General features: G+C 49.5%; 1 protein-coding gene across 1 annotated transcript in view; it reads left to right on the top strand.

Annotated features, from left to right (window-relative positions):
* The window catches only part of LOC142259452 (uncharacterized), a 583,478-nt gene that overhangs the window by 199,508 nt on the left and 365,502 nt on the right, over positions 1–18,468 (top strand). Inside the window, exon 7 of the mRNA XM_075331872.1 lies at positions 605–708. Coding sequence (XP_075187987.1) covers positions 605–708 — 104 coding nt within the window. The remainder of the gene's footprint in view (positions 1–604; positions 709–18,468) is intronic.

Below are 18,468 nucleotides of genomic sequence, written 5' to 3'. Positions count from 1 at the left end.
AAAAAATCATTTATTAGAAATAAAAAACACAAACACATTCCCTCATCACCAATTTAATCAGCCCCAAAAAGCCCTCCTTGTCCGGCGTAATCCACAGACCTCCAGCGTCGCATCCAGCTCTGCTGCATGAAGGTGACAGGAGCAGCAGAATACACCGCCGCTCCTGTCACCTCCACGCAGCTAATGAAGACAGCCGCGCGATCAGCTGAGCTGTCACTGAGGTTACCCGCTGTCACTTGATCCAGCGGTGGCCGCGGGTAACCTCAGTGACAGCTCAGCTGATCGCGCTACTCACCTCAGTTGCTGCGTGGAGCTGACCGGAGCGGCGGTGGGGTTAAAGTCGGACAATTTTAGGACCAAGAAGAAAGTGTTGTAGTCGCCCGATCTGCTGTACAGTCTCCTTCTCAGATCGGGGTCAGTCGGCGCCGGCAGAGAAGAGGGAAGACGACATCTGCACTGTTATATCTGCTCAGATGATTTCCCCTCATTATCTTCAGTTAATTTGTGTGCTTGCCCTTTTGTTGAATTTTGTTGATAAGAGGAGATCATCTCATCTTATTTACAATAAAGGATCTTCTGGGTTTTTTTTTATTTTTTTTAATAGATTTTTTCCTGATTGACCCAAGAGAGATGAATAAGGACGAAGATCAAATTATGGGGAAGATGTTAAACCTGAGTCTGGAGATAATCTTCCATCTTACTGGAGAGGTGAGAGGTTCTGATGTCATCACATTACATCATTATCTATGGGAATAACAGAGGATATGACCGGGGAGGTGAGAGGTTCTGATGTCATCACATTACATCATTATCTATGGGGATAACAGGATATGACCGGGGAGGTGAGAGGTTCTGATGTCATCACATTACATCATTATCTATGGGGATAACAGAGGATATGACCGGGGAGGTGAGAGGCTCTGATGTCATCACATTACATCATTATCTATGGGGATAACAGAGGATATGACCGGGGAGGTGAGAGGCTGTGATGTCATCACATTACATCAATATCTATGGGGATAACAGAGGATATGACCGGGGAGGTGAGAGGCTGTGACGTCATCACATTACATCATTATCTATGGGAATAACAGAGGATATGACCGGGGAGGTGAGAGGCTCTGATGTCACCACATTACATCATTATCTATGAGAATAACAGAGGATATGACCGGGGAGGTGAGAGGCTGTGATGTCATCACATTACATCATTATCTATGGGAATAACAGAGGATATGACCGGGAAGGTGAGAGGCTCTGATGTCACCACATTACATCATTATCTATGGGAATAACAGAGGATATGACCGGGGAGGTGAGAGGCTCTGATGTCACCACATTACGTCATTATCTATGGGAATAACAGAGGATATGACCGGGGAGGTGAGAGGTTCTGATGTCATCACATTGCATAATTATCTATGGGGATAACAGAGGATATGACCGGGGAGGTGAGAGGTTCTGATGTCATCACATTACATCATTATCTATGGGAATAACAGAGGATATGACCGGGGAGGTGAGAGGTTCTGATGTCATCACATTACATCATTATCTATGGGAATAACAGAGGATATGACCGGGGAGGTGAGAGGTTCTGATGTCATCACATTACATCATTATCTATGGGAATAACAGAGGATATGACCGGGGAGGTGAGAGGTTCTGATGTCATCACATTACACCATTATCTATGGGAATAACAGAGGATATGACCGGAGAGGTGAGAGGCTCTGATGTCATCACATTACATCATTATCTATGGGATAACAGAGGATATGACCGGGGAGGTGAGAGGCTCTGATGTCATCACATTACATCATTATCTATGGGGATAACAGGATATGACCGGGGAGGTGAGAGGTTCTGATGTCATCACATTACATCATTATCTATGGGGATAACAGGATATGACCGGGGAGGTGAGAGGTTCTGATGTCATCACATTACATCATTATCTATGGGGATAACAGAGGATATGACCGGGGAGGTGAGAGGCTCTGATGTCATCACATTACATCATTATCTATGGGGATAACAGAGGATATGACCGGGGAGGTGAGAGGCTGTGATGTCATCACATTACATCAATATCTATGGGGATAACAGAGGATATGACCGGGGAGGTGAGAGGCTGTGACGTCATCACATTACATCATTATCTATGGGAATAACAGAGGATATGACCGGGGAGGTGAGAGGCTCTGATGTCACCACATTACATCATTATCTATGAGAATAACAGAGGATATGACCGGGGAGGTGAGAGGCTGTGATGTCACCACATTACATCATTATCTATGAGAATAACAGAGGATATGACCGGGGAGGTGAGAGGCTCTGATGTCACCACATTACATCATTATCTATGAGAATAACAGAGGATATGACCGGGGAGGTGAGAGGCTCTGATGTCATCACATTACATCATTATCTATGGGAATAACAGAGGATATGACCGGGAAGGTGAGAGGCTCTGATGTCACCACATTACATCATTATCTATGGGAATAACAGAGGATATGACCGGGGAGGTGAGAGGCTCTGATGTCACCACATTACGTCATTATCTATGGGAATAACAGAGGATATGACCGGGGAGGTGAGAGGTTCTGATGTCATCACATTGCATAATTATCTATGGGGATAACAGAGGATATGACCGGGGAGGTGAGAGGTTCTGATGTCATCACATTACATCATTATCTATGGGAATAACAGAGGATATGACCGGGGAGGTGAGAGGTTCTGATGTCATCACATTACATCATTATCTATGGGAATAACAGAGGATATGACCGGGGAGGTGAGAGGTTCTGATGTCATCACATTACATCATTATCTATGGGAATAACAGAGGATATGACCGGGGAGGTGAGAGGTTCTGATGTCATCACATTACACCATTATCTATGGGAATAACAGAGGATATGACCGGAGAGGTGAGAGGCTCTGATGTCATCACATTACATCATTATCTATGGGATAACAGAGGATATGACCGGGGAGGTGAGAGGCTCTGATGTCATCACATTACATCATTATCTATGGGATAACAGAGGATATGACCGGGGAGGTGAGAGGCTCTGATGTCATCACATTACATCATTATCTATGGGAATAACAGAGGATATGACCGGGGAGGTGATGGACTCTGGAAATGTCTGTAGTGATATTATTAATGTCTCCACACTCAGGATTACACAGTAGTGAAGACCTCTAGTGGTCGCTGTCAGGCCCCTGTGTGTGAAGGACGGGGAGGAACCCTGAGCCCAATCCCGGGGCCTCCACCTCACCCCCGGATACATGAGGACATCAATGACCAGAAGATCCTAGGACTCACCAACAAGATGCTGGAGCTGCTGACTGGAGAGGTGACACTGCTGGGAATGCTGAGACATTATACAGGACGGCACTGGAGGATTCTGGGTGATGACTGTATCATTGTGTTGTCAGGTTCCTATAAGGTGTCAGGACGTCATGGTCTATTTCTCCATGGAGGAGTGGGAGTATCTAGAAGGACACAAGGAGCGGTACAAGGAGGTGATGATGGAGGAGCCCCAGCCCCTCACATCACCAGGTAATAGACAGGACTGAATACACCCGGCCTATAATTATCTGTATGTAATAATGATGTCCGTCCTGTCTGTGTCTCCTGCAGGTCTCTCCAGTACGAGGACGACCCCAGAGAGATGTCCCGCTCCTCCTCCTCCTCCACAGGATTCTCAGGTAGATGGCAATCTTCTCTATAATCAGATGCAGGCTGGCTTAGGAGTAGGCGGGAATTTACCCACTGAGCTGGTCCCCAAGCGGCTGTTCAGGGCTGCAGGGAGGCCTCACTTCACCTATTTGTTTTCTCCGCTGCCTGAATGCATCGCAGTTAGTGATGTTAGTGATGAGTGAATGTATTTGTTACTATTTGCTATTCGCAGAATTTGGGCTATTCGTTATATTGCAAGTAATGGTGTGTTTGCCTCGCCATATGCATATGTCCCACCCAGCCGTTTTGGCACCTGATTTGCAGCCAGTAAACATGCTGGGCTTCTTAACCAATCACAGTAATTCTGCAGCCATCTTGGTTGTGGCATTACTGTGATTGGCTGACCACTTAGAGTCATAGGGTCTATAAAAGTCTTTCCCCCGCCATTTTGCGCACATTGCGTCCAAAGCCAGCGTTGTTTCAGCTTAGGGATAGAGCAAGCAGCTGCTAGAGAGAGTGTAGGCCTCTTAACACAAAAAGCCCTTTTCAGGGCTACCTGCAGTGTAGGTCAGTGTAGCGTATGGAAACTCATATTTCTAAGCAGGGAAAGCGTTTAAAGCAGTATGTGTCACTACCTTCATCGTACGGTGCAGAAACCAGAGTACAATAGCTCTTTTAAGAGCTGATAGCACTGAACAAAGTCACAGCAGGGAGGGAGAGATTAGGGATTAGGTAAGGAATCTGGACGTGTTTCCACAATATTTAGGGGTTCACAGCCTGACTTGTGCCATCCATCCACATCAGCCACATTAATACACAAACCAAAAAAGAGCCCAGTGGTCAATTATACCAATATATAGAATAAAAAGGAAGATCACTGGTAAATAAGGGAGACCAAAAGCAAAATATATGGTGAAATACAAAGATTTTTTAATAAAGTGTGCGTGACATGAGGACAGACAGTAATGGCGAACAGAATCTTAAAGTCGCCAGACACAAAAAATGCACAAACATCACCAGCAGATGAAAAACCAGCTAAGACACGTGGGTCAGGTTTCAGAAAGGCCAAATAGCCGACAGAAAGAAAGGAAAAGCCAATGAATCAAGGGGTAGATTACCTATAGGAAGCCTTCCCTAAAAAAGTGCCAATTACATGTCATGTAATAAAGTTATGGCAAATTTACCTTGAGACATGTTAAAGGTGTTTAGCTGGCAGGCTGGTGGTGGTGGGCGGGGCCTCGACGCGCGTTTCACCGGGTGTGGCTTCGTCAGGACTCAGGAGGCTTAATTAATTGCGTTGCTAGTGGCTTTTGTAAATACTAAGCAGGACTCTACCATTTTGTGCTGCCTGGTAAAAAAGTACTCACACAATATTTTTGGGGCCAAAGTTTGCTTGGCTTGGGCTATCAACATCTGCAAATATGTCAGCAAAACCCAAAATGACAAAAAAGGCAGTTATGTGACGTGGTCGTGATGTTAGTGGTAGGCAACAAGGCACTGAGTCTGTGTCAGATCAGAAGTTTGATGCATCCACTATGTTCCTTGCCAAATTTCCCGCACTAGAATGTAAACGGGTGGAAGCCAGAAGAGAGAGAGCAGATTCTGTCTTGGATGGCAGATAAGGCCTCTTAGCATTTGTCAAGCAGCAACAAATCATCCACGACCACACAGTCTACTGTGGATACACAGAAGGCTGGCCCATCCAGTCCTCAACCTGGTGCTCATTTCTTCCCCTTTCATCAGTCACAGGAGACATATGACCCTAAGCTTGGCCACTCTGAGGATATGTTTTGCTAGTATCTTTTCGTTGGCTCTGGCCTTCCGCCTTGTAGCATTGAAGAAGGACAAGAGGAGGTGGCATGCATTGATGCGCAAGTATTTGAGGACCCACGGCCAGAAGAAGGCCAGTTTGAGGAACCTGATTTACAGTCTCCAGAGGTGGAAGCTGATGATGATGAGTTGCTATTAGGTCAGCCTACAATCTCAAGTGGGATGGAGGATGAGATGAAAGATGAGGTGGTCGATGAGGAGTACACTAATCTGACCTGGACTGTTGACATGCATAGCCAGCACAGCAACACAGAGGAAGATAGATATGTAGCGCCAACAATGGCACCAAGGGGTAGTGAGAGTGAGAACTGGGTCAACTGTACCGACGAGCATCCCCACTGTGGCGCAAGTCAGGGCAAGAGGGTGTTCAGCTGCTGTCTGGAAGTTTTTTCTCTGAATAGTCCTCCAGAGAAAAACATTGTAATCTGTAGCATCTGCCATACTAAGTTAGGCAGAGGCCAAGGCAAAGGCAATCTGAGCACCACTACCCTGTTTTTCCAAAAATAAGACCTCCCCCAAAAATAAGCCCTAGCAGGGATTTTCAGCATTTTCGGAGCAAGGCTTAAATATAAGCCCTCCCCTGAAAATAAGCCCTTGTCGCGGTTCAATAATGAAGTGTCCATGCAGCTAAAAAAAGTTAAAGATACTGCAGGACACTTCATTATAGACAGCGTGTACCCCGCAATCACAATCACCAGATGCCGAGTGGGAGACCCTGCAGTGATCTCATGGGACACCCCTAGACTATCAGGTCGTCACAGGTACTGCACAAACTCTCTTTCTTATGGTGTTGCCTCCAACATAAAATCAAATCCTAGATACACACTGCACCACACTCATCAGGCACACCAGTGGACGGCTTGAATGGAATAGAGTCGCCCACCTGGGGGGGTCAGGGAGGGGAGGTGAGTAGTGTAGTCAGTTTGTCTGTGAGTGTAGAGTTGGGAAGTAGCCCTCGAGCTGTGAGGAGCTCAGAGGAGGTTGGGAGTGGTGGCTCCCAAGTGAAGCTGTCTAGGTTGCAGACGGTGGTCTGGGCCTAGAGGAGTCGGACCCCCGGTCGCAGGGGATTGTGGCTAGGTGCCTGGCCTGTCAAGGAGGAGGGTCAGCAGCCTGGCACTGTCACCGGTCCGGGACCGAAGGCACAGCGGGGTACACGGACCCTAGGTCGGGGAGAAGCTTCAGGCAACCCGGAAATTCACCTGAGGAGAACAGAGCCTTCATGATCTGTTCCCACCCGCTCCAGAATCGGGGCACTAGCGCAACGAGGGGGATAGGGTCTTCCAACAAAACCGTCCAGAAAATCACAAGCGTGAGCCCTGAGAACAGGGTCGCACACTTAGCCACAGTGGGGAACGGGGCCCGGCAAGTTTCAGACTACTGGGTCACAACGTTGAAGTTAAACTTGGTGCCAGGAGGCAGGTCACGGATCACCAGGCAACACTATAGGGGATGGGACCCGGACGTTCTCGCCCTCAACCAGCAGCGATACCCCGAGAATTGGTTTACCCGGTTGTCAGCGTCTGCTTATTGACTGAGTGAGTACCTGAGTGACCCGTGCATCCCACGATATTCCACCGAGTCCTGGGGCCTTCCCCTACCTGTGGAGGGCGACGACACCTTAGCTGCCCCACTCCATCACCCCGGGTGCTCCCAACGGCAGCGGCGGTACTCCCAATTACCGTACACCACGGGTGGCATCACGAACTCTCTCTCCCCTGTAAATAACCCTCTTCATTCGAGTGTGGCCCCTAGCCCCCGGGTCTGGAGACCCTCAAACCACGAATAATCACCCCCGGATCCGAGTGGTTCGGACCGCTGCAGGGGCAGCACACTCACACCCACACACATCCGATCTCACACACACACACACACACACACACACACAACCGATCTCACACACAAACATCAGATCGCACACATAATCAGATCGCATACACAAACATTGGATCACACATATATTCACCACATCCAGCGACACCGATTTCTTCTTGCTGGCAGAATCCTGAGAGGCTGTGCAGTGGAGCGCAATGACCTGCCGCAATGCTAGCTTACGGGACCTGCGGACACACATGACTTCCTCCCATCATTCCCTGCGTCCGGAAGCATTCTGTATGGTGTGTGTGTGTGTGTGTGTGTGTGTGTGTGTGTGTGTGTGTGTGTGTGCGCAACTGCGACCTGCGATCTGCTGTGTGTGTCAGCCAGAAGCAGGAGAAGACGGCGTGCAGCACCCACCGGAGATCACAGGGAGGACCTGGGAGCCACGCAGACGTCCGGGTCTGGTAAGTACGAGTCTCCTGGGCAGCGGGGGGATCTGCTTTTTTGGGGGGGTAAACTTACCCCCCCACCCCAAGCATGTTTCTCCAAAAATAAGCCCTAGTGCTTGGGGGGGGGAGAGGGGGCAAAAAAAGTATAAGACAATGCCTTATTATTGGAAAAACATGGTAGTATGTGGAACCACATGGCAGCCAAGCACCCCAGTAGGTGGGCCAAACACGAGGGTACCAAATTGGTGTCTGCGGGTCAAACCACTGCCATGTCGCCTGTGCTACGTTCTTCACAATCTGCTGTCCAGGAACCAGGCGCTCATATATCCTTCCCACAAGGTGTGATTGCACAGACATAGCAAACATCAACCACATCCACTCCCTTTTCCCGGCGAAGCGTCCAGTCATCCGTGCCTGAGATCTTTCAAAGGAAGCGTAAATACCCAGCAACGCGTCCAAAGGCATGAAACCGAAACTCACACATTGCCAAATTGCTAGCCATGGAGATGTTGTCGTTTAGGCTTGTGGGAACAGAGTGTTTCCGTGACTTCTTGGCTGTGGCTGCCCCACGATGCAGTGTTCTGAGCCGCCACTATTTTGCCCGTTGTGCCGTCCCCTCGTTACACAAGCATGTGTTAAACAATCTCAACCGTACTCTGACCAACGCTGTAGCCTGGAAGGTCCACCTAACAACAGACACGTGGACAAGTTGTTGTTGGCAGGGACGTCAAGCATAGCGAGCTCAACTTCTACCAGCGTTTCCGCCTCATCATATGCCACTTTCTGTCTCCCTTTCTTCTCCTGCTCCTCGTCCACTGCTGAATTACCCTCTCCATCACTGCCAAACTGGAAGTTGTGCAGCAGCGCATTGGCAAAGCGGAAACTCGCTCTGTTGAATCTGATCTGTTTAGGTTACAAACCACACACTTCAGCAGAGCTGTGGCAAGGTTTAAAAGAGCAGACCGATCAGTGGATCTCCCTACTGCACCTCCAACTCGGCCTGGTTGTTTGTGACAATGGGCGTAACCTGGTGGTGGCATTAAAGGTCAGCAAGCTGGTACACATGCCATGCATGGCTCACGCGCTGAACCTAGTTGTTCAGAAATTTATGAAGACATACCTGACTTGCCTTACCTAATTGAGAAGGTGCCCTTATCCGCTATTCTTCTACCACTTTTGCAGATCTTACAGTGCTGCAAAACTGCTTTAATTTGCCAAGTTACTGACTCGTGCGACCTGCCCACGCGTTGGAATTCTACATTCTATTTGTTGGTGAGGATTACTGAGGAGCAGAGGGCAGTAGCTGAATATTAGCTTTAACATGCCCGCAGACTGAGAGTCAGCCACCACACATAACAACTGTGAAGTGGGTGTGATCGCTGACATTTGTGAGGTTCTTGAGAACTTTGAGTACTGCACCAAGCTTGTGAGCGGTGATCAGGCTATTATCAGCTTAACCATCCTGCTGCTGTGTCTGTTGAAACAATCACTGCATAATCTCAAAGAGGAAGCTTTGAGTGCCCAGCATGTGGCTATGGAGCCAGATTTTCCAATGGGTGATACTACCCAGCCCAGCCAATATTCTGAAGCAACATTGAGTGATGATGAGGAGGAAGAAGACTTGTTTTTCTGTGCTATCAAGGGGGGGACTCTCAACCCCAGCTTCATGTCTGTCCGGCATGGATGCGCTGGACAGGAGGAGGTGGATGAGGAGGAGGCAAGTCAGCGTGAGGAGAGGTGGGTATTGTTCCTCCTGGAGGGGACACAGAACCTTTGCCTGTTTGCAGATTGGCCCACATGGCACAGTTCATGTGTGTCTGTGGCAAGACCCTCGCGTGAGATACATTTTATCCAACAATCTATACTGGTTGGCCACCTTTCTGGACCCACAGTAAAAGGAGAAATTTCCTTCTCCTTTTTGGAGTCACCAGAGGGTTGCACAATGGAATCCTTCAAGAGGTTTGTTGTAGATCAGTTGATGAAAAAATCACCTTCAGACAACGCTGATGGCAGAGTTACTGGCTCTTTTCAACACCCAAGATTAATGGGGAGACACACCAACACCAGGTCCAACAAAGGTAGGGGAAAATATACGTAAACTGGACCATTTTCAATAAGTCAGGACATCAGCAAGGTCTATCTGTGCCTGTAACAATGTCAAGGAGGGAGAAGTTGCACAACATGGTCAAGGGGTACTTAAGTGACCATACCTGCGTTCTTTCTGATGCTTCATTTCCCTTTAATTATTGGGTCTCCAAGCTGAACACTTGGCCCGACCTCTCCTTATACGCCTTGGAGGTGCTGGCCTGCCCGACTGCTAATGTGATGTCAGAGCGTGTTTTCAGTTCTGCTGGGGCAATCATCACTGATAGGCGCTCACGCCTCTCCACATCAAATGCAGACAGACTTACTCTGATTACATTCAACAAGGACTGGATTTCTCCACAGTTTGCAATCATCCAGATGAGAGCAAGCCAAATTAAATTCCCCCAAAATGTTCATTTTGACTACTGCTGTTAATTTCCCACCCCTTCCCATATAAATCCTTTCTTCAGCGCTCTATTGGGAGACCCAGACGATTGGGGTATAGCTACTGCCCTCCGGAGGCCACACAAAGCACTACACTAAAAAGTGCAAGGCCCCTCCCCTTCTGGCTATACCCCCCCCGTGACATCACGGGTTCTCCAGTTTTAGCTTTGTGTGCGAAGGAGGTCAGACATCCATGCATAGCTCCACAGATTTTAGTCAGCAGTAGCTGCTGACTATGTCGGATGGAAGAAAAGAGGGCCCATATAGGGCCCCCAGCATGCTCCCTTCTCACCCGTGGATGGTGTTGTAAGGTTGAGGTACTTATTGCTAGTACAGAGGCTGGAGCCCACATGCTGTTTTCCTTCCCCATCCCCATGAGGGGCTCTGGGTGAAGTGGGATCTTACCGGTCTCCAGGCACAGAGACCGAGCTCCATCCACAGACCCAAAAGAACCTGCTGGATATGGAGCTGAGTATCGTCAGGGACAGGGCCCTGCTACATCAAGGTACTCTGTGTCCCCGGGCAAGCGCGCACACACACACCAGCATTGCTGGGAGTGTTAGTGCGCCGGGGACAACAGCGCGGAGCGCTGGTGCTATTATTCACTGCAGCTTTGCAGCCGGCCGCTGCTGATTGTTTTTTACATTGTGGCGCGGCTGGGACTTGTGGTGCGCCGGGGGACTTCAGCGTCGGCCGTGCACATAGGACGGCCGCGCTTATTACTCGAGTCCCCGGCTTTGCGGCCTAGCTTTCGTTTCGTTCCCGCCCCAGCCCTGCCAGTCAGAGGAGGGGCGGGACGCTGTACAGAAGCTCAGCGCAGGGAGCTGGAGTCTGCTTTGCATTCTCCAGCCCCCTCTCACTGAACACAGTGAGACGCCGGGTTCCCGCTCTTGGCTGGGGCACGCCCACGGCCCGCCCCTCTGCACAGGACGGGGAAGAGAAGCCGGCAGCCATTATGGTTTCCACTCTGGGAGAACGGAACCAGTCACAGGTTTTTGAGCGACCTCACACCCGCTCTTGTGCGGGCGGTAAGCAGTACTGACACCACTAATGCTGAAGTGGGTTTTTGGACTGTGTGCTGATATGCTATGCACTGTACTGTCGCTATTCTGGGCAACAGCAGCAAATAAGCAATGCTGCTGAGGCACAAGCTTTCAATGCTTCGTCGTTTGCATGTGCTGCAGTGTTTACTGTCAGATTGGGCAACAGCAGCAGTAGAGCAATTTGTGCTAAGGCACAAGCTTTCAATGCTGCTTCGCTTGCATGTGCTGCACGGTTTATTGTTATGCTATACATTCACTGTATGTCGCTATTCTTGGCTAATGCGCCCAGATAAACAGACAAAAGCAGCAGTAGAGCAATGGTGCTACGGCACAAGTTTTCAATGCTGCTTGACTTGCATGGGCTGCAGTGTTTACTGTCATGCTTGTATGCTATACATTCACTGTATGTCGCTATCCTTGGCTAATGTTCCTGGATAAATAGACAACAGCAGCAGAAAGGCTAGGGTGCTAACGCGCAAGCTTTCAATGCTGCTTGGATTGCATGGGCTGCAGTGTTTACTGTCAGGCTTGTATGCTATACATTCACTGTATGTCGCTATCCTTGTCTCATGCTCCTAGATAAATAGACAACAGCAGCAGAAGAGCAAATGTGCCAAGCCACAAGTTTTCAATGCTGCGTGTACTACATGTACTGAAGTGTTTATTTGTACTTCATGCTTGTATGACTATTCACTGTACGGTCGCTATCCTCGGCTAGGCTCTTAGATAGCTAGACAACAACAGCAGAAAAAGACAAGTTGCCAATGCACGGGCTTTCTATGCTGCTTGTACTGCATGTCATACGGTTCCAGGACCCCCAGTGCGTGCAATTGCTCAACCGGGGTCTCTGCTATATGTGGCCAAAAGAACCACCTGTGATCTCTGTCCAGAGACAGGGACGAAGTTGCAGTTTTTCCGCTGATATATTGTCTGTGACTATGACTGACATCTTACAGACTTTGCACCCCAAGCAGACCGTGGGCAATATGGTTGCAATGACCCTGGCCGCCCTGATTTGGATCATCTCAAGGCGCCAGAGTGATTCCAGGCATCCCAGAGAGCAGGCATCCGACACGGTCGACAGTCCCAGATGGCCTAAGCGGGCTCGCTGGGATTAGCCCTCGACTCCATCACTGGTCAAGGTCCCAGCTGGAGTACTCTCTGTACGTTGAGGCAGACGTAGCTGTTCAGGACTCTGATCCTGAGACCGCTCTCAATCCGGATACACCGGATGGTGACGCTATAGTGAATAATCTTATTGCGTCCATCAACGAAAGGTTGGGTATTTCTCCCTCAACTCCTCCAGTGGAGGGGTCAGCTTCACAGCAAGAGAAATCTCTATTTCAGTATCTCAAGCGTATATTGAGTACTTGTTTAGCACTCTGACTCCAGAGAAGCAGTCCAGAAACGACACGCTTATCACGATAAGCGTTTCTCCGACCGTATTAATGAGACACGTGTCGCTCCCCCCTGACGTGGTCAAGCGCTAGACCCAGTATCCAAATGTGGATCCCCAATCTCCATGCTTGCAGCTAGATCTATAGTTGTAGTGGTGGATAGGACTTCACTTCAAAATGCCATTGACAGGCAGATTGGCCTCTGGTTGCAATCTGTCTATGAAGCTATCGGCAGGTCGGTTGCTCCGGCAGTCGCAGCCGTGAAGGCACTCCAAGCTATTTCAGCTAGTATTGCGCAGGGGGTCGCTGTCACAGGTACTCTCGGTCCCAGCAGCGTCTTTAACTCGCAATGTCGGCATGGCGAATCATGCTGTTACTGCTGTCCGAGACTCTACGAGCCGGACGTCAGTGGCATCCGCCAACTCCGTGTTTTTACGCAGAGGCTAGTAGTTGAGAGATTGGAACAGAGGCTGCTTCCAACGAAGTGCTTAACCAGGTTGCCTTTATCTAGTGATAGTCTGTTGGTAAGGGTTGAATGAAATCATTCAACTATCCAAGACGACTCAAAAAGCCCAGAAGGGCATAGATTCCTAGCGGGCTCAATCACGCCCGGGGAAGGCAGCCGGAGGACCCGCTACCAAAGTGTTTTTCCTCATAATTTTCAGCCCTCTCACTCCGCAACCGCGGGGGGGCAGACTCCCCCGCTTTAGCGGCATTTACCTACCGCAGGTCAAGGGCCTGTGAGTGAGAGTCAGTTTGTTTTCAAACTACCGCACCGACCGAGCCGAGGCTCTTCTGCAGGCGGAAAGAGCGGTAATCCCTGTTCCTCTTCAGGAATCAGATACGCATTTTGCTCCGACCTGGTCGTGGTGCCAAAATAGGACGGCTCCTTCCGTCCCGTTCTGGCATTTATACTGCTTAACAAGCACGTGAAAACCAGGCGGTTCCGGATGGCATCACTCCGCTCCGTCATTGCCTCTCTGTCTCAAGGAGTTTTCCTAACATCAATAGACATCAGGATGCTTATCTACACGTGCCGATTGCTCCGAGGCACCGGCGTTGGCTACGATTCGTTATTAAAGACGAGAATATTTCGTTTCGTAGCCATACCCTTTGGCTGGCGACAGCCCCACGGGTGTTCACCAAGTTCGTGGCAGCAGAGGGAGCAGTCCCGCGCTCTCACGGTCACTCTGTGATCCTTTACTTGGGCAATCTACTGGTCAAGGCACTCTCCTTTAGAAGCATGCCAACACAACCTGAACATGGCGCTGGACCCTTCCCAGAGTTTCGGGTGGGTCTTCAACTTTTCAAGGTTGAACCCAATCGCTGGCATCTCCTGGAGAGTTTTCACATTCTCTCAGCGATAGTGAAGCTTCCGCTGGACAAACAGCGTTCACTACAGACGAGGGGGCAGTCTCTCCTTCAAGGAGGCGCCTCATCCAGAGGCGAGCTTTTTTCACGCAGTTTCATCTGCGTCCGCCTCAATAGCACATTCTTCGCTTATGGGAGGGAAGTCGATGTCCCTACACAGGAACGTGTCACTTTTCCAGACGGTCAAAGACCGTCTTCAGAGGAGTCCACTCTTCAACTCAGTGGTCTGGAGCTCTGGGCAGTGTATCTTGCACTGCAAGCCTTCCTGCAGTGGCTGGAATGCAAATAGATCCGAATTCAGTCGGACTATCCACAGCGGTGGCATACACCAACCACCAAGGCGGACTACGCAGTCGACAAGCCTCCCAAGAGGTCCGGCGGATTCTGCTATGGGTAGAAGACAGAGCATACACCATATCAGCTGTTCATATCCCGGGCGTACAACACTAGGAAGCAGACTTCCTCAGTCGCCAGGGCGTGGACGCAGGGGAATGGGCTCTGCACCCGTTTGTTTTCAAGAAATCTGTAGCCGCAGGATGAAGACGGACGTCGACGTCATGGCTTCTCGGCAACAACAAGGTCCCGATTTTCATGACGCGGTCTTACGATCAAAGAGCTCTGGCGACAGGCGCCTTGGCTCAGGATTGGTCACAGTTCCAGCTACCGATTGCTGCCGCACCATCCTCGTCGCCCCAAACTGGCCGGGGAGGTCGTGGTACCGAGATCTGTGGCACCTCACCGTCGGTCGACCGTGAGCACGACGTCATTGCCACCATGAGACGGGCTAGCCAGCCGCGGTCTGCCAAGATCTACCACAACTCGTGGAAGATATTCTTATCTTAGTGTTCTGCTCAGGGAGTGTCTCCCTGGCCATCGGCATTGCCTACTTTGCCTTCCCTCCTGCAATCTGGTTGGGAAAGAGGTTGGTCGCTCGGCTCCCTTTAAGGGCAAGTCTCGGCACTATCCGTGTTCTTTTCAGAAGCGTCTAGCACGTCTTCCTAAGGTGCGCACGTTACTACAGGGGGTTTGTCATATTGTGCCCCCGTACAAGCGGCCGTTAGATCCATGGGATCTGAACAGGGTACTAGTTGCTCTCCAGAAGCCGCCTTTCGAGCCTCTGAGGGAAGTTTCCCTTTCGCGCCTGTCACAGAAAGTGGCCTTTCTGGTTGCGATCACGTCGCTTCGGCGAGTGTCTGAGCTGGCGGCTCTGTCATTCAAGGCTCCCTTCCTAGTATTCCACCAGGACAAGGTGGTGCTGCGCCCTATTCAGGAGTTTCTCCCTAAGGTTGTATCCGCGTTTCTTCTTAATCAGGATATATCCTTACCTTCCTTTTGTTCTCATCCGGTTCTCCGGTATGAAAAGGATTTACAGTTGTTAGTTCTGGGGAGAGCACTCAGAATCTACATTTCCCACACGGCGCCCATGCGCCGCTCTGATGCATTTTTTGTCCTTGTCGCTGGTACGCGCAAGGGGTTGCAGGTTTCTAAAGCCACCATGGCTCGATGGATCAAAGAACCAATTCTTGAAGACTACCGTTCTGCGGGGCTTCCGGTTCCTTCAGGGCTGAAGGCCCATTCTACCAGAGCCGTAGGTGCGTCCTGGGCATTACGACACCAGGCTACGGCTCAACAGGTGTGCCAGGCAGCTACCTGGTCGAGCCTGCACATTTTTTCACCAAACATTATCAGGTGCATACCTATGCTTCGGCGGACGCCAGCCTAGGTAGAAGAGCCCTGCAGGCGGCAGTGGCTTCCCCATAGGGGAGGGCTGTCTTGCAGCTCTAACATGAGGTATTTCTTTACCCACCCAGGGACAGCTTTTGGACGTCCCAATCGTCTGGGTCTCCCAATAGAGCGCTGAAGAAGAAGGGAATTTTGTTACTTACCGTAAATTCCTTTTCTTCTAGCTCTTATTGGGAGACCCAGCACCCGCCCTGTTGTCCTTCGGGATTTTTTTGTTGTTTGCGGGTACACATGTTGTTCATGTTGAACGGTTTTTCAGTTCTCCGATGTTACTCGGAGTTAATTTGTTTAAACCAGTTATTGGCTTTCCCCCTTCTTGCTTTGGCACTAAAACTGGAGAACCCGTGATGTCACGGGGGGGTATAGCCAGAAGGGGAGGGGCCTTGCACTTTTTAGTGTAGTGCTTTGTGTGGCCTCCGGAGGGCAGTAGCTATACCCCAATCGTCTGGGTCTCCCAATAAGAGCTAGAAGAAAAGGAATTTACGGTAAGTAACAAAATTCCCTTCTTTCTTTTCTGCATCAACCATGACTAAGCCCATAGGGCTAATTTTTGTAAACACTATGCACATTGAGCAGTGGCAGACAAACCAGGACAGGACAACTACTCCAACCTAACTACTATTTTTCATTGGCGGTTTGTTGACTTCCTGCGTCAACCATGACTCGGGCCACAGGGTTAATTTTTTTAAACAATGCACATCCATGTGACAACTGCATCCATTCCGTTCTGTATACGGTCTGTTTTACATCCGTGTGCCTTTCGGGGTTTTTTTGCGGACAGCAACAAAAACGGAAAGAGGCTTACATAAAGTCAAAAGCTGGAAAGATATATATCTGGATAGATAGATAGAAAGACATATATAATGTCCCACTCCCCTGCATTTTGTAATCTTGCACTCATTAGTGCCGTTAATGTGGCACTTAAGGGTGTTTAGTTTTGTTTTAAGCCACAAATTAATTATTTTCCTCAAAAAATGACGTGGGATCACCCTTATTTTTTGTACACAACTGAGCTGAAGCAGGCAGCTGCAGCCTGCAGACCACGGCTGGCAGCCTTATCTTGGCTGGTAATCCAAGACAGAGGACACCCCACACTGTTATTTTAAATTACATAAATCATTTAAAACAAAAAACGTGGGCTCCCCTTCCCAAATTAAATCAACAGCCAAGGTAAAGCAGACAGCTGTGGTCTGGTATTCTTAGACTAGGCAGGTCCACGGTTATTGGAAAATTCTCAGCCTAAAAATATCAGGCCGCAGCCGCCACAGAAGTGGCGCATCCGTTAGATGCGCCAATCCTGGCGCTTTGTTCAAGCTCATACCGTTTCCCTGGTGCGGTGGCAAACTGGATATTATATGGGGTTGATACCAGCTGAGTAATGTCACCTTGCATCAAGCCCTGGCATTAGTGATGTCACGGCATCTATCACATACCCGGCATTACTAACCCAGTCAGTACTAAAAAAAATAGACAAAAAATTTTATATTTGAAAATATACTCCCCAAAACATTCCCTCTTTCACCAATTTATTGAAAAGAAAAAACAAATTTGAGTCCGGCATAATCCAATAACGGGGTCCCGTGACAATCCATACCATACTCACTATTCCAGTCAATGAAGAATAGAATGTTCCCCATTGTCTGGGAGAGCACTGCAGTGACCTGAGTTAACATCATTAGGTCAGGCCAGGTCACTACAGGGCATAAGGAGCGCTGACGTCAGGAGTTTAGTTGAGTTCATTACCTGCAGGGATGAACTCGGCTAAACTTGTGACGTCAACACTCGTCACTGAGTTCCATGTCTGCCGTCACTGCCGAAACTGTCCCATGAGCCCGTGACGTCACCACTGGTCACCGTCTCGGGCAGTCCCCGAGTCTTGATGTGAGAAAGCGGTGTCATGGAAGTCAGTGACGAGCGCTGACGTCACGAATTCAGCGGAGATCATCACAGCAGGTAATGATCTGAGCTAGCTTCCCGATGTTGGCGCTCGTCATCCTGATGTTGGCGCTCGTCATCCCGCAGCTGCTCGCACATTGCTGTGTGAGTCACTGCGGTGCTGGCCAGGGCAGTGCGACATAGACTGCAAGGGCACCGATAGACTGAAGCCACGTGGATCCCGGAAACCATATGTGAGTCAGAAATGCATGCAGGCATATTCTCCAGGCTCTCCCCATTCAGTTTAATTAATTTCACATCCATTTCAGCCTTTTCCTCAGGCCCCCAGACATGTTTGTTGGGTTCAGCAGAAAATTACTCGCATTTTCCATTGACTTGCATTGTACTCGATATTCAGAACGAATATGTGAGTATTACAAAGTGCTCGTTACGAGTGTCGCGATTACGAATATTACGGTACTCGCTCATGTGTAGTCGCAGTGATCAGACATGGCCACACTGTGTGCTGTGGAGGCTCTGTCTTCTGGAGCTTGTGGATCTGAGACCAGTGGATAAGTATGAGGTGATCAATCACAGTATCACTGCCGGAGGTCTCAGTGAGGAGGACACTCAGTAGTGTAGCTGCCAGGGGACAGAGGGTGGGGTCGCACCAGTCCCCGTGCTTATCACGGGCTCAACCAAAGCTACTGTGA

This window comes from Anomaloglossus baeobatrachus, chromosome 1, assembly GCF_048569485.1.
Source record: "Anomaloglossus baeobatrachus isolate aAnoBae1 chromosome 1, aAnoBae1.hap1, whole genome shotgun sequence".
NCBI lineage: Eukaryota > Metazoa > Chordata > Amphibia > Anura > Aromobatidae > Anomaloglossus > Anomaloglossus baeobatrachus.
This window is presented reverse-complemented; position numbering and strand designations above follow the sequence as displayed.